Source organism: Mobula birostris, chromosome 10 (assembly GCF_030028105.1).
Source record: "Mobula birostris isolate sMobBir1 chromosome 10, sMobBir1.hap1, whole genome shotgun sequence".
Classification (NCBI taxonomy): Eukaryota; Metazoa; Chordata; class Chondrichthyes; order Myliobatiformes; family Myliobatidae; genus Mobula; species Mobula birostris.
In genome coordinates, this window is record NC_092379.1 from 74,326,584 (window position 1) to 74,350,607 (window position 24,024).

The 24,024-nt window shown below is 38.8% G+C and overlaps 1 protein-coding gene across 1 annotated transcript in view; it reads left to right on the forward strand.

Moving 5' to 3' along the window:
- The window catches only part of sucla2 (succinate-CoA ligase ADP-forming subunit beta), a 103,452-nt gene that overhangs the window by 67,341 nt on the left and 12,087 nt on the right, over positions 1-24,024 (forward strand). Inside the window, exons 6-9 of the mRNA XM_072270486.1 lie at positions 6,159-6,297; positions 9,076-9,237; positions 10,238-10,380; positions 22,231-22,351. Of these exons, the coding sequence (XP_072126587.1) occupies positions 6,159-6,297; positions 9,076-9,237; positions 10,238-10,380; positions 22,231-22,351 (565 nt within the window). The remainder of the gene's footprint in view (positions 1-6,158; positions 6,298-9,075; positions 9,238-10,237; positions 10,381-22,230; positions 22,352-24,024) is intronic.

The window sequence follows — 24,024 nt, forward strand, 5'->3', positions numbered from 1 at the left end:
GAATTCCTGTTGTTTGTGTTTCAGTAGGTCTTGGTTGTGGGAATTAGGTCAGGTCAAATGGAGGAAGTGTCAGTGGTGAGCATCCAGGAAACCTATATCAATGATCAACCTACGTAAAGTTCAAAATAGCAATGGAAAAGAATGCAGAACACTCCAACTGGAAAAGAGCCATTTACATTTGGATGTGATAGATCTGGCCTGGATAAATTGAATTAAAGCTTGGCAGGGAAAAGTAAAACCTTGAAGTTCAGCTGTACTGTATGCACATTCCCACAACAGAATTAAAACCAGAGCAAGATCATAAATGTAGACGATAAAATAGTAGAATTACATGAGAACATATGACAGCTGCTGAGTTTATAGAGATGTGAACCAGGTTGCTTACATGTGTTCAGAGTAATAATAAATAATAAAGTTATGAGAGACAGAAGTGAGCATGACCAAAGGTGACAGCAAATGTAAAATGGAAACGGAATCAGACAGTTTTTTGGAGGAGTAGGCAAAGGCAGAGATTGAGGCTGAGGATAATAAGTGGAGACACAGGAGGTGTGAGAGCTGGAAATACAAGTGGGAGAAATCCGAAGTACCCAAAGAAATCCCCACGGTTACCACAAACATGCAAACCACACAGAGGTCAAGATTGAAAGTGGTGTTATGAGACAAAGGCTTTCATGAGAAAACTGCAAATAACAAGAAAGGGTTCTTGAGTAAATTGTTGTGCCTCTAGGTACTAATGAATTTAATGCCGGAGTTGTACAAGCAATGTCTGGTGCCTGATAGTTGCTTTAATTTTCCAAAATTCCTTAGGTTTGGGAAAGGGTTCATCAGAGTGGCAAGTAACAAATTTCATTTATTCAAATGCGACAGAGAGGGGAAACAAAGCAGGAACCTCAAGGCCAGTCAGCTTACTGTCCATCATGGGAAAGCATCATTAAATGTGTTATAGGATGCCACTTAGAAAGTAATGAGGCAAAGTCAACATAGTTTTGTGATTAGAAATGTTCAACAAATTAATTGGAATTCTTTGAAGAAGTATTGTAGATAAATGAGAATGACATTTGTACAGTATCAGAAGTCATTTTTATAAGGTGCTGCATCCAAGGTTCTCATAAAACTTAGAATCTCATGGTTTAGGACAGGGGTAGGCAATCTACAGCCCGCAGGCCAGATCCGGCCCGCGAAGGTATTTTGATCGGCCTGCAAGCAAATATTGAGGTACTATGCTTATCTGGCCCGTGAGCGATTTTTCCTTATTCTGAGTGTTTCACGCGACCACACTGATGGGCATACATGGCGTCTTGTTATACTGGCCTCAGGTTCCGTTTAGTTCCAAACCAAGCACTGGTATACTGTATACGAATGACAGGAAGGCAGACTACCTTATTAATATGTATTAGATACTTCCCGTGCACACGCAGGTTTTCAGATGGGATTGTTGCCCATTCACATTTGTAAACAGAAACAGCGTCACTGTGTTTTAACAAGAAATCCACGCTAAAAATCCAGATATTTACGTGTGCTATGACACTTGTTGAATAACTGATGTTTCGAAATAAAATTGAAGAAAAAAATTCCAATGGCAATGAATGCGAAACACAGGAAGGTAGACACCGAGTGCCGCAATTTCCAAGACACTTGGACATTAGATTACCTCTTCATCAAGCAAGCTGAGAAACCATTTTGTCTCATTTGCCTAGAAAATGTTGCTGTGAAGAAGGTGGCAAATATCAGGCGACATTACGAGACCCGCCATAGTGGAAATTTTAACAAGTTTACTCGGCAAGCAAGGAAAGATGAAGCTGAGCGAATGAAGGCTAGTTTCAGAAAACAAATGTCATTTTTTGCCAAGAAAAGCAGTGAAAATGAAGGAAATACCCAGGCCAGCTGCGAAGTCTCAAAACGTGGACACTGCGTCAGAAATTTTTCAAATGGAATTGACTGAGATGCAGTGTGATGACATATTGAGATCAAAATTTCATTCTGAAGATGTGTCAGTGCTTGACTTCTATAGAAAATATATTCATCCAAGTGGGAAGTATCCTAACCTGGTGGACCATGCAAAAAAGATGGCATCATTGTTTGCACTTATCTGTGTGAGCAATTATTTTCAAAAATGAAGCACACCAAGAACCATTTGAGAACAAGACTGACTGATGCTCATCTGGATAATGTCTTGCTCTTGGCATCAACGAGTCTGACACCCAATATTGAGAAGCTTTCAAGCAATAAACAGCATTAAGTTTCACATTGATTTATCGACTGTTTGTATTAAAATTTTCTTTTTTATTATACTTAATTTACCACCATTCAATGCATCATGTTCATATGTTTTCTGTTGAAAGATTCTTTGTGTCCTTTTAATAGATTCAAAAGGTGCCTTGATTGAAATAAATTGCAACTAAACTGAGTTCTTTGATTACTAATTCGCATCCTTGGTTAAGCACAAATGATTTTCTAGCATGCGTTATTCATTAATTTGTGGCAAAACATAACTAGATGTATTTAAATGGATAATTCCCATATTTCAAGTTTTTTATAGCATTTATCTGGCCCACCATCCGCTCATTAATACGTGATCCGGCCCACAGAGGCAAAAAGGTTGCCGACCCCTGGTTTAGGAGGTAGCACTTTGTGTAGGAGGTTGACTATCAACAAGCTCTTTACTAGTTGGTATGATGTAACAAATGCTTTGTTGCAGGAATTGGATCTGGCATCTAAACCTTTTACATCATGTAAATTGTCTGGACAAAGGCACTAGGAATAGTTAATAAATATGCCAAGGACACAAATATAGATAAACTGAAAGTAAGAAAAGGGTGATGGCAAAAATCCGAGCATATTAGACCATAGACCATAAGATTTAGGAGCAGAAATGGGCCATTTGGCTCATCGAGTCTGCTCCGCCATTCATTCATGGGCTGATCCACTTCATCCAGTCATCCCCACTCCCCTGCCTTCACCCTTTGGTGCCCTGGCTAATCAAGAACCTATCTATCTCTGCCTTTAATACACCCAATGACTTGGCCTCCACAGCCACTCGTGGCAACAAATTCCACAGATTTACCACCCTCTGATTAAAGTAATTTCTCTGTATCTCAGTTCTAAAAGGATGTCCTTCAATCCTGAAGTCGTGCCCTCTTGTCCTAGAATCCACTACCATGGCAAATAACTTTGCCATATCTAATCTGTTCAGGCCTTTTAACATTTGGAATGTTTCTATGAGATCCCCCCTCTTTCTCCTGAACTCCATGGAATACAGCCCAAGAGCTGCCAGGCATTTCTCATAGGGTAGCACTCGCATTCCTGGAATCATTCTTGCTTACAGTGTGGGAAAGATGTTTATTTTGGCAAGATAATTACAAAAACAGCATAATGTAAGTGGCAAGAGATTGCAAAGTTCAGATCTAAGATGCAGAGTTATGTGAAGTATCCAAAGGGGCAATTTGAAAAGAGCTAGTATGGAGGTACAGTAAGTAATTAGGACAGCTAATAGAATCTTACTGTTTGTGGCTAGGAGAATTCAGTGGAAACTTTACTGGTGAGACAGCTTCTACAAATGTGTGTATAGTATTAGTCTCCTTATTTAGGAAAGTATGTTAATATATTGGGAGTAATTTAGAAAAGGGTTTGAGAATAGACAATTTGAGTTATGAATAAAGGCTCTACCATTTAAGCTTCTGATGCTCCCCCTCTTAGACACCTCTTTCTGGACTTTTACCCTCTCTTGCCCTCTTATTTTCTGGTTGCCAATGTGATGGCAGCCACCTTGACGCCTCCATTCCTCGCATCATCTCCAATCTCACACCAAATGGTTAAGAAATGGTTTGCTGTTCCATTGGTGGAAGAGAAAACAAGTTCAATTGTACAAACCCCATTTCCAGAAAAGTTGGGATATTTTCCAAAATGCAATAAAAACAAAAATCTGTGATATGTTACTTCACGTGAACCTTTATTTAACTGACAAAAGTACAAAGAAAAGATTTTCAATAGTTTTACTGACCAACTTAATTGTATTTTGTAAATATACACAAATTTAGAATTTGATGGCTACAACACACTCAACAAAAATTGGAACAGTGTTAAAATAAGATTGAAAAGTGCACAGAATATTCAAGTAACACTGGTTTGGAAGACTCCACATTAAGCAGGTTAATTGGTAGCAGGTGAGGTATCATGACTGGGTATAAAAGTAGCGTCCGTCAAAGGCTCAGTCTTTGCAAGCAAGGAGGGGTCGTGGCTCACCCCTTTGTGCCAAAATTCGTGAGAGAATTGTTAGTCAGTTCAAAAGGAACATTTCTCAATGCAAGATTGCAGAGAATTTAGGTCTTTCAACATCTACAGTACATAATATTGTGAAAAGATTCAGAGAATTCAGAGCCATCTCAGTGCGTAAAGGGCAAGGTTGGAAACCACTGTTGAATGTGCCTGATCTTCGAGCCCTCAGGCGGCACTGCCTAAGAAACAGTCATGCTACTGTGACAATTATAGCCATTTGAGCTCGGGAGTAGTTTGGAAAACTATCGTCACTCAACACAGTCCGTCACTGCATCCAGGAATGCAACTTGAAACTGTATTACTCAAGGAGGAAACCATACATCAACTCTATGCAGAAACGCCTGCCAGTTCTCTGTGCCCAGGCTCATCTCAGATGGACTGAAAGACTGTAGAACAGTGTGCTGTGGTCAGATGAGTCCGCATTTCAGCTAGTTTTCGGAAAAAATGGGCGTCGAGTTCTCCGTGCCAAAGATGAACACGACCATCCAGATTATTATCAGCGAAAGGTGTAAAAGCCAGCATCTGTGATCGTATGGGGGTGCATCAGTGCCCACGGCATGGGTGAGTTGCATGTATGTGAAGGTACCATTGACTCTGAGGCGTATATTAGGATTTTAGAGACATATGTTGCCATCAAGGCGACGTCTCTTCCCGGGACGTCCATGCTTATTTCAGCAGGACAATGCCAGACCACATTCTGCACGGGCTACAACAGCATGGCTTTGTAGACACAGAGTGCGTGTGCTTGACTGGCCTGCTGCCAGTCCAGATCTATCTCCTATTGAAAATGTATGGCGCATCATGAAGAGGAGAATCAGACAACGGAGACCACGGACTGTTGAGCAGCTGAAGTCTTATATCAAGCAAGATTGGACAAAATTTCCCGTAGCAAATCTACTACAATTAGTATCCTCAGTTCCAAAACGAATAAAAAGTGTTATTAAAAGGAAAGGTGATGTAACACAACGGTAGACATGCCTCTGTCCCAACTTTTGTTGAGTGTGTTGCAGCCATCAAATTCTAAATTTGTGTATGTTTACAAAATACAATTAAGTTGGTCAGTGAAACTATTGAAAATCTTTTCGTTGTACTTTTGTCAGTTAAATAAAGGTTCACGTGAATTAACATTTCACAGATTTTTGTTTTTATTGCCTTTTGGAAAATATCCCAACTTTTCTAGAAATGGGATTTGTAGTTTTCAAATGGGAGCTAAGTCAGTATCTGAAAGGGAAAAGAAAGTTACAGGATTATAAGTAAAGAACAGGAGAGTGGAATGAGCTAAGTTGCTGTTGCATAGGATCAATATTGACTAGATTAGCTAAATGGGCTCCCGCCATGCTGTAACCAATTTGTAAAGATTCCCAACAGAGCATTACCTGAAAGAGAATTGTGTTTGCTGCAAAATAGACCTAAAAGAAAATGCACCTTAAAATTTCCTGTGAGAAGCAGTTAGCTTTGATTCTTTTTGATTGTATGCATGATTACCATCAAGTTACTTTGGGAAATCTAATATAAGATCATCCTCCTTTATGTTCCTCTGGGCCCATTTGTAAAATCAAGTCATGCCACAGCAATATACCACTGGGTTTGTGGTAGAACAACAATACTTTTACTTGCTCTGGGAGTTTAATTATTTCACTCGGTTTGGTTCCCATTATTCAGGATAATTAAAAATAATCTTATTTTTAATTTATTTTTTATCGGTCAACTCCATCCAAATTATTACCAAGTACTTGTAATATTTAAATCCTTATAATGCTTTAAAATACCTCCTTAATCAGTTCATGGGCCTTGAATGTTCAATGTTGTTGAAGGATTTCTTTGTTTTTTCTCTTTTTTGATTGTAGCCACAGCTGATTTTTTAAAATTTCATTTTATAATAGGTTGCTCAGCAAATGGATTTCCCAGCTGCACTAATAGACGATGCTGCTGACATTATTGTACGTTTGTATGAACTGTTTTTGAAATATGATGCTACTTTAATTGAAATAAACCCAATGGTGGAAGACTCATCGGGCATGGGTAAGGTAACCCTTAACATTCTGTCTTCTGGAATTCACTCACATTAAAGTACTTTCAAAGGTGCTTACTAAAAAAGCAGATTCATAAAAGTAATTGAACTGTTAAGAGTTAAATTTCTGCTTCAGTGTTTTTGGAATTATTAATTGTTAAGTAAAACAGAACTCTACATTTAATTTATTAGCTGATTATTTAATTCTAACTCTTTTTTCAGATTTTATGTAAGGATTTTGGTAGACCAGAAAGCATAATTTAGTAAGGAAGTGAAAGACTCTCAGCAATTAACTGTCCTATCTGCCACTGAGTTTTTTTAGAAATTTTATATGCAAATCACAGATTCATTCCTCAATAGCAACACACACAAAATGCCGGAGGAACTCGGCAGGCCAGGCAGCATCAATGGAAAGGAGTAAACAGTTGAAGTATCAGGTCGAGACCCTTCAGCAGTCCTGATGAAGGGTCTCGGCCTGAAATATCAACTGATTACTCTTCTTCGTAGATGCTGCCTGGCTTGCTGAGTTCCTCCAGCATTTTGTGTGGTTGCTTGGATTTCCAGTATCTGCAAATTTTCTCTTGCTTATTCCTCTATATGCTTCTTGTTACAATCCATTGATTGGAATAAAAGTTTTCTGATCTTGGTCATCTGACTATTGTTTGAGAATCTGCAAATTTCATGTATTTTTGTCCATTTTCTAACCTTTATGTTTTAATTTGATCATTATTGCTTTTAAATTTTCTTTGAACTTAGGGTTAGTAAGCTTAAAATGCTGCTTACACCCGGCAGCACAGACAGGATCTGAATAGAGAGAATAAATTGATATCTCAGGTGAACATCCTTGTACAACAAACTCACAAGCTACCACAACTACTTGACTACATTTCTTCTCACCCTATTTCCTGTAAGGGCTGTATTCTGTTCCCACAGATTCTGTTATATCTTTTCTGACTGCTTCAGGTTTGAAACTGGTCTTCTTTCTACCTCATCCTTGAACAAAAAAGTAAACTGATGCAGAAAGTCAGCAGATGGAGCCAGGTGGTGAGATTCATTTGAGCGAGGGTATAGGAAAATAGGTGACCCAGTGGGTTAAGTGTGTGGGTGTCAGACAAACAGAACTGGTTCGATGACTGGGGTGGGATTATTGGAAAAAGAGAGGAGAGAACCTGGGTTGATCAGAAGGATTGAGAAAGGAACATAGAGTATGCATTGCTTACATTTGGAAAATACCATAGGTTTATAGACTACCCAGGCAAATTTTGAGGTATTATTGTTGTATCTGTTTCTTCACCCTGTCTGGAGAAGGTCGTAGATGGACAGGCCATTTTGGGAAGAACAACTGACATGCCATACAATTGGGACTTCTGGCCGTACCACACAGTACACAAATCTCCACAAACCATCAACTATTCTGTGCTTGGCTTGGCGAGTAATTTTTATTGATGCATATAGGAACCTGCCTGGGATTTCATGGAAATTTGAGAACACATGCCCTAAAGATTCAATTGTAACAGTATGCTAATCAACCATTCAGCAACTTGGATGCCTAAATTCCAAAGGGGCTGATCCATCAGGAGTGATCTGGTTTTTAGTTCTATCATTGATATATCCACATCCGTTCTTTTGGCATTTTACTAGGCAACTTAAAGGAGGACTAGACCTGCTCTTTATCCTCCAGCCACCCTTGTCACCATTCAGATGAAGCTGCCATTTAGTGTCACTACTAATTTATTGTTCTACATTTGCAGCTCACTCAGTCAATGCAAATTCAGTGGCCACTTTTGAGAATGTTTCTCCTTGTAAGAGAATTTTATACTAGGGGTCTGTGGTTAAAAATAAGCAGTCATCCAGTTGAAATAGATCAGGTTTTATTTTGAAGCGCCATGATGCTTTGGAACTTTACCTCGTAGGATAGTGGAAGCTAAATATCGAATACTTTTAAGGCAGATGTAAATAGATCTAGAAAAATGAGGAGGTGAAAGATTATTGGAAATAGGTAGGAAGACAGATTTGAGGTTAGTCAGATCACTGAATGGTAGTACAGGTACGGCCTCTAGGGGTTCACTGCTGCTAATTTGATGCTCCAGCCTGGAATTCAGCAAGTTTTATCTTTATACCTTACACTTCAAATACAGAGGTTTTTTTCAGCTATTTATTCATCTTCTTGAAACAACATGTCAACTCCAGCTTGTTATTCATTAATGCTTTATCATCAGATTTCACTTTGTTCCATTAATACCTTTGACAGTTAATCTCTCCTGCCTGCCATCTTGTCAGATACTTAATGTAATCTCCACTTTTTCTGATCTTTATAAGCTTGTTTACTCGAAACTTTTCCTCAGTTCTGACATGAGCATTGAACATAAAACTTTAATTCAAGTCCAAGTTTGATTGTCATTCAACCATATACATGAGTACAGCCAAACAAAACAGAGTTCCTATGGGGCCACGGTGCAAAATATGGAACAGCACATTTAGCATAAATAATTATAACAGAAAAAAATACAGTTACAAAAAAACAAAATTAAAAAGTAATAATAGTGTCCTGGCCTGTAGATTGATGGTGCATAGATGTTGTCCTGGAGCCACTTTCTGCAAGAACAGCCACAGAGCTTCCTCTTACCATGCAATGCAGATGAAGACAATCCAGCTTGTCTCCCATTGAACTTTGTTCCTCTCTGTACTTATTCTGACCTGAATATTTACTACCTTTTCTGATTTATTACAAGCCTTCAGCATGTACATTTTACTTTTCGATTAGTAAATTTTTTTGGTCTGTTTTTCAGTCATGTGCATGGATGCAAAAATTACTTTTGATTCTAATGCTGCATATCGCCAAAAACAAATCTTCGAGTTGCAAGACTGGAGCCAAGAAGATGAAAGAGATCAGGAAGCAGCGAAGGCGGACCTGAACTACATTGGACTAGATGGCAACATTGGCTGCTTGGGTAGGAAAGAATGCGGTTAGAAAAAGAAGTGATTCAGATAATTAAGAGATTATATCAGCTTGCTTCAAGTTGTTTTCTTTTATCATTCCTTCTCCTCTCTTACAGTAATTTTTAATATGCCACTCATTGAAAGATGACTTTTAAAGGTATCCAGTAATTTAACAAATTGTTTGTAATGTGTAAGGCAAGCCTATTATTTATAGACACTACTGAATTGTTTTGTCTACATTGCAGAGTCTCATCTTTTCTTATCCTGTGTCAGAAAGTTTTCCAAAGTTCGGCCGTATACTGTTCTAGAATGGGGCATTTGGCTGGCTTTATCTGCTATCACTGTATGTGCCTTTTTTGAACCTGTAATGCCAGTGGCATTGAAGAGTGACAATGGAGTTCTAAACTGTCCGAAAACAAACTGTTCAACACTGAGCATAAGTTTTGCATGGGATAGCTGCTGTCCTTGGCCTTTAGTACTCAGGCCATTGACACTACTGGATATTTTTATTTCTATCATGCAGTAGTTTCATATAAACTAACAAATGGCTAGAAACCATATGTAAACTCTCATCCTAAATTTTAATCATGCAGTAGTTTCATATAAACTTACAAATGGCTGGAAACCATATGTAAACTCTCAGCCTAATTCAGCATTTTACTCTCTCCTACTAGCTATTTGCATTCTGACCTAACTTATTTTTGGCACGTAATTTCATGATAACTGCTATTTTTAAAATTTCAAGCATATTTTTTCTTTAAAAAATCTCTTAGTATCACTCTAGCAGTTTGTTGATCTATACATTTTTTTGTGAAAGTTCTATCATTTACCCTTTAAACAGCATTTGTAACATTTCTCTACACAAAATGTCTGGTGCCTTTTGTGAATTTTACAAAACTTGGATCTTTTTCATTCCCAATGTGATTTTGAAAATCAAAATTACTTTTCTATTATCATGCCCCAATACTTGTGCAGGTTGTTAAGTGCTTTAATTGGTTTCTGTCATTGCAGTGAATGGTGCAGGACTGGCTATGGCAACAATGGATATTATAAAACTTCATGGTGGTACTCCAGCTAACTTTCTAGATGTGGGAGGTGGAGCAACTGCCCAGCAAGTTACACAAGCCTTTAAGCTAATTACTTCAGACAAAAAGGTAGGCATAAAAAATATTAAAGTAAACATGGATTTGAAATTTGAAGTGATGACTCATGCTGAATTGTAACATCATAATTGAATATGCCCATGGGTAATGTATTTAATTGTGTTTGGCATCACTAGCTCACTATGATGGCACCATTAAGTGGTGACTGTTTGCGTGCAGCTCTGATGGGAACCATGAAATATTCCCATTTAATACTACTATAGCTATAAGTCGCGGTCACAGCCATTGGTACTTCAGTAAGCAGCATTGCTTTAAAACATTTAAAAAATCTATTGATGTGGCAAACCGATGAACCTCGGACGGTAGAATCAGGTCGCGAGTGCAGTTCCCCTTTAAGAAAGCAGAAGTGGGGATGCCGCACTGGTTTAAATTGAAGTGCAGAGGCGTTAGACTTCCACTCCCGACTATCCTGCTGGTGAGTGTACAGTCTCTGGAAAATAAAATTCAAGACCTCAGATTAAGATTGCTGTACCAGAGGGACATCAGGGACTGCTGTGTGCTCTGCTTCACGGAAACATGATTCACACCCACCATTTCTTACGCAGCGCTGCAGCTTGATGGCTTCACCATTCTCCGTAAAGGTAGAACAGTTCAGTCTTAAAGGCAGAGAAGGTGGAGAACTGTATGCTTTTTGATTAACTCATTGTGGTGCACAAATGTAGCGCTTTTGCCTCAGTCCTGCTCATCTGACCTGGATCACCTAGTGGCTAAATGCTGTCCATTTTATCTGCTGAGGGAGTTTTCTGCCATCATCCTGGTAACAGTGTACACTTTATCTCAGGCCAACATCAGGCAGACACTGGAGGAGCTGAGCAACGTAATCAGCAGGCAAGAAACTGCGCACTCTGATGTCTTCCATATCATTGCAGGAGAATTCAACTAGGCCAGCTTGACGTAGTCTCTGAACAACTACCACTAACATATCGCCCGTGGAACCAGAGGAGCCAACACACTTGACCACTGTTATACCACCATCAAGAACACTTAACAAAAATACAAAAGTACAAAAATACAAAGAAAAGATTTTCAATAGTTTTACTGACCAACTTAATTGTATTTTGTAAACATACACAAATTTAGAATTTGATGGCTGCAACACACTCAGCAAAAGTTGGGACAGAGGCATGTTTACCATTGTGTTACATCACCTTTCCTTTTACTAACACTTTTTAATCGTTTTGGAACTGAGGATACTAATTGTAGTAGGTTTGCAATTGGAAATTTTGTCCATTCTTGCTTGATATAAGACTTCAGCTGCTCAACAGTCCGTGGTCTCCGTTGTCTGATTCTCCTCTTCATGATGCGCCATACATTTTCAATAGGAGATAGATCTGGACTGGCAGCAGGCCAGTCAAGCACACGCACTCTGTGTCTACAAAGCCATGCTGTTGTAGCTCGTGCAGAATGTAGTCTGGCATTGTCCTGCTGAAATAAGCATGGACGTCCCGGGAAGAAACATCGCCTTGATGGCAACACATGTCTCTCTAAAATCCTAACATGTGCCTCAGAGTCAATGGTACCTTCACATACATGCAACTCACCCATGCCATGAGCACTGATGCACCCCCATACCATCACAGATGCTGGCTTTTGCACCTTCCGCTGATAACAATCTGGGTGGTCGTTTTCATCTTTGGCACAGAGAACTCCACGCCCATTTTTTCCAAAAATTAGCTGAAATGTGGACTCATCTGACCAGAGCACACTGTTCCACAGTCTTTCAATCCATCTGAGATGAGCTCGGGCCCAGAGAACTCGCCGGTGTTTCTGCATAGAGTTGATGTATGGCTTCCTCCTTGCGTAATACAGTTTCAAGTTGCATTCCTGGATGCAGCGACGGACTGTGTTGAGTGACAATGGTTTTCGGAAGTACTCCCGAGCCCAGGTGGTTATAATTGTCACAGTAGCATGACGGTTTCTTAGGTAGTGCCGCCTGAGGGCTCGAAGATCAGGCACATTCAACAGTGGTTTCCGACCTTGCCCTTTACGCACTGAGATGGCTCTGAATTCTCTGAATCTTTTCACAATATTATGTACTGTAGATGTTGAAAGACCTAAATTCTCTGCAATCTTGCATTGAGAAATGTTCCTTTTGAACTGACTAACAATTCTCTCACGAATTTTGGCACAAAGGGGTGAGCCACGACCCATCCTTGCTTGCAAAGACTGAGCCTTTGATGGATGCTACTTTTATACCCAGTCATGATACCTCACCTGCTACCAATTAACCTGCTTAATGTGGAGTCTTCCAAATCGGTGTAACTTGAATATTCTGTGCACTTTTCAATCTTATTTTAACTCTGTCCCAACTTTTGTTGAGTGTGTTGCAGCCATCAAATTCTAAATTTGTGTATGTTTACAAAATACAATTAAGTTGGTCAGTAAAACTATCGAAAATCTTTTCTTTGTACTTTTGTCAGTTAAATAAAGGTTCACGTGAATTAACATATCACAGATCTTTGTTTTTATTGCATTTTGGAAAATATCCCAACTTTTCTGGAAATGGAGTTTGTACAAAGCAAAGCCTAACATCATGAATGGCAGTGGTGCTTCGCTCCCAGATGAGCTCACTGAGTTTTATGTGAATCCCCTTGTTATCTGATGACCCTGTAATCTCTGTCTCGGAGGCTGATGTCAGATCATCTTTCAAAAGGGTGAACCCTTGTAAGGTGTCAGGCCCTGATGGCATACCTGGTAGGGCTCTGACAATCTCTGCCAACCAGCTGGCAGGAGTGTCCAAGCTCTCACTGCTGCAGTCGGAGGTTCCCACCTGCTTCAAAAGGGCAACAATCATACCAGTGCCCAAGAAGATCAGGATGAACTGTCTCAATGACTGTCGTCCAGTGGCACTTATATTTTCTGTGATGAAGTACTTTGATCATGACTAGAGTCAACTCCTGCCGAAGCAAGGACCTTCACCTGCTGCAACATGCCTATTGTCATAATAGGTCTACAGCAGAAGTAATCTCACTGGTTCTCCTGAGCAGGGATATGTTGCAATTAATCTGAAGACTGGACAAATGATTTGGAGATTTGAGTTCAAATCTTGTGATGGAAATTGAACTCTGTTAGTTAAATGTTGGAATTTAAGAAAATCATAACCTCAGTCAAAAAAATCACCGGGTGTTCATATAAACCCAACCAGTTTACTAATGCCTTTCAGGTGAAAAATTTGTCTGGATGTGAATCCAGATCTGTGGCAATGTACTTAACACTTAACTGCCCTCCAAAGCTGGATGAACTTCAACAGCTGCACTCTGTCCTCAGCAGTTGCACTGTAACCTCAGCACCAACACTTACTGCAATTACTGAGTCATGGTTCTTCTCATTTACCAGATTATAATTAGTAACTCTTTATTATAAATTATCTCAGTAGGTTGAATTTATAATCAGGAACTTCAACACTTTCCAGTGTAACTTCATTGTATATTTAAGATGAGTTTTTTTTTAAGGCAGAAAACTAGTGTAAAAACTGTTCCTATGAACTATTAGTTCAAGGACCAGTTGTAAAACCCTCAATATAAAAATGAGTTATTATCTGGAACTCACTACCACACCAGACGCCAATTTCACATGGAGTTCCAATAGAGTTAAGCTTCAGGTTAGCCATGCTCCAATTTAATTCTGAATAAGATTGATAGTTTCAAACTTTCTTAACTTTAAGTAAGAGCAAAGATAAATTGGTGAAACTTTATTTCTTGGTATTTTTGTTCCATGAACAACCTGCGGGGTGATTGTTCTACTTGGCTGTTTTCATTTGTATTCATGATACCAGAGTTCCTAATAATAACCCTGAAATTAAATTTGATCAGCTTTATTTCCCACGGCGGGCCTGCTGATAAGAACAAGAGATTCATTGGAAACTAATGATTTATTTGGGCTTTGAATGAATTTAAGGTTTACCAGTGGTTCAGAAAATCTTTTAAGGGGTGATCTGTTCCATGATTGTGCAGAAGGAAAGTGACTTATAGACTATCTTGAAAATATCTTGTGATCATTTTGTGCGAAGTTCAAGTATCATTTTAAAGAAATTGTGGAGGTGGAAGTCAAACTTAGGGGAGCTGGAAAATGCTAAGGTACTAAAAGAAAAACATAATTTTAGTTAAACTTTTATCTGTTTAGTGATGCGGTCCTTCTCAAGCTTAAGTTACCAAGACTAGAAGGGCAATGATGGTTCTCAACTGAGAATGATAAATTGAATTTTCTCTTTAAAGGCCATGATAACCAGGTGAAGAATATTATATTATTGATGGTTAGTGGTAATCTGAATAACTCTCTGCCCTCTTGAAATGATATATACCTTACCAATTTATTGCTAGACTGTGTTTTTTCTCCACACATAGACACCATTTATAAGACTGTAAAGATTGCATAAGGGCAAGTTGTTAACCCTGAAGCATAGTAAAAGTAAGAAAAATTTCATGAAATAAAAATGTAAGTGATCTGATGAAGGCATCTTGACAATTCAGTGCAGCCTTTTATAAAAGGTTGTATAAGCTAGCAACAGGACTCAACAAAGGGTAGAAGAATCAGAAGTAACGATTCATATAGAAATCACTTCACAACAACATTTATTAATATGGAACAATTAATGTAACAAAAGGCATTTCATTAGAGCTCATCAAACAACCCACATAACAAGGTATTGGGGCAGCTTGACGAAAGAATGTTTTAAGGGTCATCTTAAATGAGGAGAGAGAAGAGAAATTAGAGAAGAAAATTCCAGATCTCAAGGCCTTTGTCACTTAATACATAGATAGTAAAGGTGTAACTGTGGGAGAATGAGCAAGGTAGAAACTCGCTACTTACCTTTGGAGGAAAGCAGTTTTCTCAGGTTGTGTGGCTGGAAAAGATTAAAATAAGAAGGGGTAAGGTCTTGGAGGAAAAAAGAAGGATAAAAATTTGAAACCAGATAGTCTTGTGGAGGTATGGATAACTTCTACTTGAGCAAATAACAGAATGCTGAAGGAAGCCAGTGGGTCAGACAGCATCTCTGGAGGCAAAGCATATACATCAGCTATTCATCAGGACTGAGAAGAGAAAAGATTGCCAGTATGTAGCAATAAAAGGAAGGAGTGTGACAGAGGAAATAAGTGATAGGCAAAAGCAGATAAAGAAGGGTGATAATGGGCAAATGGAATTGGGAGAGTATGGGAAAAGTGGACAAAGGAAGGAAGAAACACGTAGGAAAATGAGTGTGTATTGGAAGAAAACATGGAGGGAATTGGTTACTTGAAATTGGAAAATTTAGCATTCATGCTGTTAAGGTGTTGGCAGAGTGTGGACAAATGTAATAGCAACAGGGTGGTTGTATTAGGTGACTTTAATTCTCCCAGTATTGTTTGGGACTCTCTTGCTGCCAAGGCCTTAGGTGGGGTAAAATTTCTTGAAATATGTAGATAGATCAACTAGAAAAGGGGCTTTATTAAACTTTATACAGGGGAATCTGTCTGGCCAGGTTATTGAAGTTACATTGGAGGAGCATTTTAGGGACAGTGATCATAAATCTGAAAGTTTTAAGATGGTTTAGGATATTATAGTTCCATATGAAAGTGTTAAATTGCAAAAAGACTAGTTACAACAGTATTAGTCAGGAACTGGAAAGAATAGTCCAGGGATAAGTCCACATCTAACATTAAAGGCCAGCTGGATTGAGGTCGCGGCCAGCATGTTCGTGTGATGATGAAAGATAAGGATAGCAAGGTTTAGAAATCTTGGATGACAAGAGATGTTGCAAATTTAGTCAAAAGAAAAAGGCAGAACACATATGAAATCAGGCAAGGACCAGAGAATGTAGAAGAAGCAGGAAGTAGGCCTAAGGTCACATGAAATGCCCTTGGTAAATTGGATTACGGCGAATTTCAAGATATTTTATGCATATATTAAAAGCAAGATGATAACTAGGGAATGAGGAAAGCTACTTCAGGCCAAATTTATTTCTAGAGTCAGAAGAAGTGGATGAGGGCTAAATGAGTTATTCAAATTAGTATTCACTGTTGGATCTCTTTTTGTTTTCTGATCCTTAGGGTTCCTTTGGGAGTCAGGAATGGTGAGCAGTCTTAATTCCAATATTTCAGTTTATTTTGGAGTACAAACAAGTGTGCAAACATTAAGCAAATAAAATAAAGAGCTGAAAACAATGCTAAGAGGTGATTGCGAAGGCAAGAGAATAAAGAAGTGAAGATGGCAACTCTGAAAAAGCCATTACTTTTATAGATAACATAAGAAAAATTATTAAAAGTAAACTAGCTAATAGGCTACATAATTAAAACAATCACATCACGTAGCTAATACTTAGCCAATGAAAAATTATAAAGGATGATAAACCGTTAGTTTAGATTCTATACCGCTTTCAGCTAGTGATTGGGGATGAATAACCACACTGTGAAAAATATATGAGTTTGTTTAATAAAGTACAAATCTTATGAAAAATATCAAAAAAAATCAGTGCTTTCCAGTATCACCAAAGGGAACAAAATAGATGAAGGCGAGGTCAGGGCAAGGACATGTTGATATTCTAGGGCAAGTTGAGAAGGATGAAGTGTTGTGTATCTTGAAAAATGTTTAGCGTGGATAAGCCTCCAGGCCTGATGGAATCTCCCAGGATACTAAGGGAGAAGAGTGATGTGGCCTTGACTGAGATCATCATATCCTTTATAGCCACAGGTGAGATCCCGGTAGACTGAAGAATAGCCAGTGTTGTTCATTATTTAAGAAGGGTAAGAGGAAAAATCCAGTAAGTTGCTGGTGAACCTTGCATCAATGGTATGGAAATTATTGAAGAAGATTCTTAGGATAGGATTTACTTGCATTTGGAAAAGCATGGGATAAACTGTGCACCAGGAAGGTTCTGTCTCACAAATTTGATTGAGTTAAGAAGGTGGTAAAGATAATTGAGGATAAGGCAGTGGACGTCGTGTACATGGATAATGTCCTTAGCTGGCCCAGAAGAGTAGGTTAATTAAATAGGATACAAAATTGGCTTTGGAATAAAAGATGGGGTAGTGGAAGGAAGATGTTATTCTGATTGGAGGTCTGTGATCAGTGCTGTTCTGCAAGGATAATTACTTGGACCTCCAATGCATGAAAATGTAAATGGATTGATTAATAAGCAGGTAAGAGTGATACACTCAATGGCCATTTTATTAGATACACCTATAACCTCATTAATGTAAATATCTAATTAACCAATCATGTGGCTCAAATTCAATGCATAAAGGCATGCAGAGATGGTCAAGAGGTTCAGTTGTTGTTCAGACCAAACTTCAGAATGGGGAACAAGTGTGATCAAAGGGACTGATCTTGGAATAATTGTTGGTGCCAGAAGGAGTAGTTTGAGTATCTCAGAAACTGCTAATCTCCTTGGATTTTCATGCATAACAGTCTATAGAGTTTACAGAGGATGATGTGAAAATTAGAAAACACCCAGCGAGCAGTAGTACTGTCAGTGAAAATGCCTTTTTAATGGGACAGGACAGAGGAGAATGGTCAGACTGGTTGAAGCTGACACTAAGGTGACAATAAATTAAGTTACCGTGCGTTACAACAGAGGTGCACAGAAGAGCACCTCTGAACGCAAAACACAATGAACCCTGAAATAAATGGTTACAGCAGCAAAAGACAACAAGCATCCAGTCAGTGGCCACTTTATTAGATATGGGGTACCTAATAAAGTAGCCTTTTGAGTGTAGATACAGGTTTCTCCCGCCATCCGAAGGTAGAGCATTCCTATGAAACGGTTCGTAAGCCGGAATGTCATAAAGCAAAGAAGCAATTACTTATATGGGAAAATTTTGTGAGCGTTCGCAGACCCAAAAATAACCTACCAAATCATGCCAAATAACACATAAAATCTAAAATAACAGTAACATATAGTAAAAGCGGGATTGATACGATAAATACACAGCCTATATAAAGTAGAAATACTTTTCCACAATCATTGCCTGAACTGTTGTCCGTAGCGAAAATCTCATGCAAGCGCTGTTGGCAAAAACACTCCAGTAACCTTTAAGCTATGAAGCTGCCAAATCATACCAAATAACACGTAAAAATACACAGCCTATATAAAGTAGAAATAATGTATGTACAGTGTAGTATCACTTACGGGAATCAGGAAGACAGCGCAGAGTACACTGATGATGGTGTGTTAGGCCGAGTCATCGGAGGTTGGGGTGGTGCAGTGGCCCCCACCCTCCAGGCCGCCGAGCGATACATTGCCGCGAAGCATGCAGGGGTACAGCGGTAGCTGGGACACATCCAGCACATCTTTAAGAAAAAAGCTGTAATAAACAAGCTAATTAATTAAGTGCCGCCCGGCACGTAATTGTCAGCCCAGATCAGTGCTGATTTCTGATTGCGTCGTCTCTGATCTGGGCCGACAATTACGTGCCGGGCGGCACCTAATTAATTAGCATGTTTATTTCGACTTTTTTCTTAAAGATGTGCCCAGCTACCGCTGCATTCTCCGCGAATCGGTATCTGCCCGCGGCCTGGGGGGTTGGGGTGGTGGGACACTGGGGTGTCATCTCATCGTTGTCTGTTTCCATTAGGGCAGGCAGCTCATCTTCTCTATGACTGCTGGCCTCGATGTCGAAGGTTGAAGTTCGTCGTCTGCTGTGGCTGATGTGGAAGGCTTGAAAAACTGACAGTATGCTTGACTGTTGAGCCTCGCGCATTTTTCTATCATACAGTTCTTTGTAAGCACTCAAACCATCTTGCAAATATGCTCTAAACCGACGTACCCTTTCAAAATTAAAGTCATACTTTATCATTGCAGCAACAGTCTCACGTAGTTGCTTCACGTTCAGTTCCTGGACATTGTGATGCAACTCTACAGTTTCCTGAAAGTGGGAACACAAACAGATAAAATTGTCATACTTACTGTTATGGGTCATTGATAATATAAAAATTGGGAAGTGACATTGCAGTTGTATAAAACTTCTGCTTAGTTCACTTTTGAAGTGTGGTGTACTGTTTTGATCACCTTGCTATCTGTATTAAGAATGTGGAGGCTTTGGAGAAGGTGCAGAATAGTATGTTGCCTGGATTAGAGACCATGTTCCCTCTAATTTGTAATGACCAGGGTGCACAAAGACCTTGTGCTGTTCAATTTTTTGCCCAGTGACAACAACATATGTGCACTGAATTTTATATACAGGTGTCCTCTGCTTTATGAACGTTCGCTTTACACTTAGCTTTTACGAAAGACCTACATTAGTACCTGTTTTCGGTAACCGAAAGAGGATTTCCGCTTTTACAAAAAAAGATGCCCGCTTTAAACTTGTGTTTACTCCGAGGAAGACTACCATGACCGTGAAGCCTTGCGCGGGTAGGTGTGTGCACATGGGTGTACGTGCCGATTTTTTTTTCTACAGATCGGTTTTGGCTAAATCTTCCTAATTCTGTTAAGTAAAACTACACTGTACATACATTATTTCTACTTTATATAGGCTGTGTATTTATCATATCATTCCTGCTTTTACTATATGTTCGTGTTATTTTAGGTTTTATGTGCTATTTGGTATGATTTGGTAGGTTATTTTTTGGGTCTGGGAACACTCAAAAATTTTTTCCATATAAATTAATGGTAATTGCTTCTTCACTTTAAGCCATTTCGGCTTATGAATGGTTTCATTGGAACGGTCTACTTTCGGATAGCGGGGGAAACTTGTATAGAGTGTTACCTGTCCCGTGAGTATCTCGTGAATATGACGAAGTTGTCTTATGCTACTGGAATGATGTAATGGTCTCGTGCCATTAGAATGATGTAATTGTCTTGTGATAGTGGGGTGATGTGATGTCACGTGATGGTGTGTTCTAAGTGGTATACAAGGGGAGACTGCAGTTGTGTAGTTCATTTTGGTAGGAACTCGTCATTGGTAGTTACGCCATCAGAGAAGAAGAGAGAGAGAGTGTGAAGAATCTGAACGAACCCCAAAGGGATTGGGGTTAACCAGTGGAATTCGGCGCATTATGGGTGTGACTGACATTTTGAACCATCCGTATGTGGCACGCACGTTTTGTTAACCCTTATGTGGTTTTGGGTGTGTGATGACCACCTCTGTCAGAAAGGTCAGTTGCTTTGAGAACTCGTATTCTGCGTCATAACTTTGGAAAAGGTATTTCTCGGCTGGAACTTTTCTTCATCGCAAGGTTCGGGAAGTCTCTCCTCTCAGTTATTTCATAAATCATATGGACTTATTAAACTACCACCTTAAGACTGTGCTTAAATGGGATCTGTTAAGAATTGTCTTTAAGTTTAATCATTTGATAACTATAGAAGCATAACGCTGTTAACATCCGTTTAAGTTAATCGATTTGTTTATTGTTCCATGTTAATTTGAGTAGAAGTTAATAAATGTCATTTCTTTTATAAAAACTCGACTCAAATTTATTTCTGTTGCTGCTGATTCATAACAAGAGATACTCACTTTAACAGCTAGCAAAACACTGTCAGTAAGAACTTTGATCTTCCCTGGGTTTGATTGTTTTTGCTCTCGTTCATCTGCACTCTCCTAAAACATACATAGCAGGCCTGTAGAGGGTAATGAAGGATTTTCTCGCTGGAGCTTTTGTACACTGTCCATCTGTGATTTGAAAAATAAATGACACTTTTAAAAAGTCAAGTTTCCAAATATCACTCCACCTCTTCCCACTTGCAAATTCTCCAGCAAATTTTGCATCACAACAATACCTTCAGATAACATCAATTTCTGTATTAAACATTAATATTTCTCGTGGCTGCTCATTCCTGACCTCATGAGCTTCGGTGTAGCAGTTTCTACTATTTAATAAGCCGTTCTGATTTAAATGAACTAGCAGTTGTTTTGCGCTTCACACCCTTTGCTTCTTTGGAATTTGACATAGTGAATCAATAACTTCTTTAATAAAAATAGTATAAATAAGCCAGTTCCAAAATCTGCAGACAAGTCATCGCAGACTCCATGTTGTCCGCATCAGAAACCAGAAAAGGAAAATATGATTATGTATGATTGTGAAATATACTTAACATGTCAATGAGTTAAAGGGTGACAACCTTTTGTGTGCAGTTTAAGTTCCTTTGTGCACTAGTAGCAAAAGATGTGTGCAAGCACACACCTTAGAGGGAACATTAATTAGAGAGTATTAGCTGTTAGAGGTATTTGGACAAACAATTAGTTTTCTCGTTAGTCTTTTTCTGAGTTTGGAAATTTCAAATATTGGAGGGCAGAGGTTCAAATTGAGAGGGGGTAAGTCTCAAGAAGATGTGCAAAATATGTTTATTCACACAGCAAGTGTTAGGTGGCTGGAGTACCCTTTAATGGGAGATGATAAAAGCAGATAGGATGATGACATAATAAGAGGCATGTAGATGGCTAGGGAGAGAGTCAGACTATGTGCAGGCAGATGGGATTAGTTAAATTGGAACCTTGGTTGGTGCAGACTTAGTTGGCTAAAGGACCTATTCTGTGCTGTAACGTTCTGTTCTGTTCTTTTTTTCTGATGTACTGAAGTTATTTTAATGGTTTTAGTTTGTTTTCTTGAATAATTCAATAGGAGTGCATATAAAGCCAAAAAAGCATGAATTTTGGTTGTCTATCAAATAGGCTGAATAACGACCAATTTTGGGTTGCTATGTTGTGCCAGCAAATTCAGAGTTTTACTTTGAATAAAATCATGTTTTAGTCTTAAAAAGACATTGTGGAATATCATTGTAACATAATGTTGGTGAGGTATATTCATGCCTTCCATTAATGAGGAAGCTACCTTCTTGTTTTATTTAGCATTGTAACTAGATTTTCAATGTTCTGTTGTTGGAAAACACTTGTAGATAATATCACTATATATTTGTTTTCTTTATAGGTTCAGGCAATTCTGGTGAATATATTTGGTGGAATTATGCGTTGTGATGTAATTGCTCAAGGAATCATTACTGCTGTTTCAGATTTGCACTTAAAAATTCCCATCGTTGTTCGATTGCAAGGTGAGAGTACTTCAAAGTTATACACACACTTTTCACGCCTCTACATAAACGAATGCAGAGAATAACTACTAAACTTTTATACATGTATCAACCATTGCTGTTTTAAATAATTAGTATATTTACTTGTGCACACTCACCATATCGTTGATACACTGGACAATTGTGAACTAGGGTGTAGAAGTTTGTTCAGTATACCCATCAGCCTCTGTGTGGAATAAGTTGCTCCGAAGATCCCCTTTAAATCCTAGCACTCTAGCATTAAGCCTATGCCCACTAGTTTTTGATTCCTCTACCCTGGGAAAAAGTCTGAGTCAATTCACCTTATCCATGTCCCTCAAGATTTTACATAAGGACTCCTACGCTGAAGAGAAAACAGCCCCAGCGTACTTGTATCTCTTTGTAATTTAAGTCCTCCATTCCCAGCATCGTCCTCCTGATTTTTTTTAATACATTTTCACTAGCTTAATAACATGCTTCCTATTGATGGGCAATAGCAATACACTACAAGTGAGATCTCACCTATGTCTTGTAAAACTGTGAAATGACATCCAGACTCGTTGTACTTAGTGCCCTGACCGATGAAGGCAAGCATGGCAAGGGTAATTATCACCATTTTCTCTACTTGTTGTCACCACTTTCAGGAATTATATATTTTTAATCTCTGGTCTCTCTGTTCTGGCCAAGACTCTTCATCAGGACTGGAAAGGAAGAGGGAAGATGCCAGAATAAGTGTTGGGGGCAGGGTAAGGAGGACAATCTAGAAGGGGAGAGGTGAAGCTAGATATGTGGGGGAGGCGGAAAGAAGTAAGATGCTGGGAGGTCATAGGTGGAAAAGGCAAAGGGTTGGAGAAGAAGGAATAGGAGAAGAGAGCGGGCCATGGGAGAAAGGAATGGATCAAATGTAGCTGTGATTAAATTAATGATCTTAATGGAAGAGGAAAAATTGAGAAATAATATAACTGCAGTTACTTCTGACTTCAAAAGATTTTTCAATCTTGTCGAGATTACTAGGGCATAGCCTTAAAATGAAGCTGGATTAGCAAATTTGCAGTATAAATTCCCAATGGAAATTGTGAAAGCAGTTGGTGTTGAATAATCTAAATGCAAATTAGATTGCTCAGTAATTATACAGCATATAAACAAGTTGAGAGGTGATATGTTCAGTGTAGAATATTTAGGAGATTGGGTGACTTTAGACCTACTTCTCTTAAAGCTTTCTAAAACTTGGTATTTTCCTTAGCCTGTTGATGTACTTCAATCAATAAACATTGATTGAACATAGAACAGTATAGCATAGGAGCAGGGCCTTCAGCTCACTATGTCTGCGCTAATCAGTGCTATTTTAAAATATAGGAGGGATGTCAGAGGTAAGTCTTTCACAGAGAGCGTGGGTGAATAGAACACCCTGCCAGAGTTCATAGTTGAGACAGATATGTTGGGAATATTTAAGAAACTTTTAGATAGGCGCATGGATGATAGAAAAACTGGAAGCTATGTAGAAGGAAGGGTTTGATTGATCTTAGAGTAGGTTAAAATGTTGGCACAATATTGTGGGCCGAAGGATCTGTACTGTGCTCGAATGATCTTTGTTCTATGTTCTAATCCCATCTGTCTGCACAAGGTCAATATCCCTGCTTTCCATTTCATTTAATAGTCAGTGAGTAATCATTGTT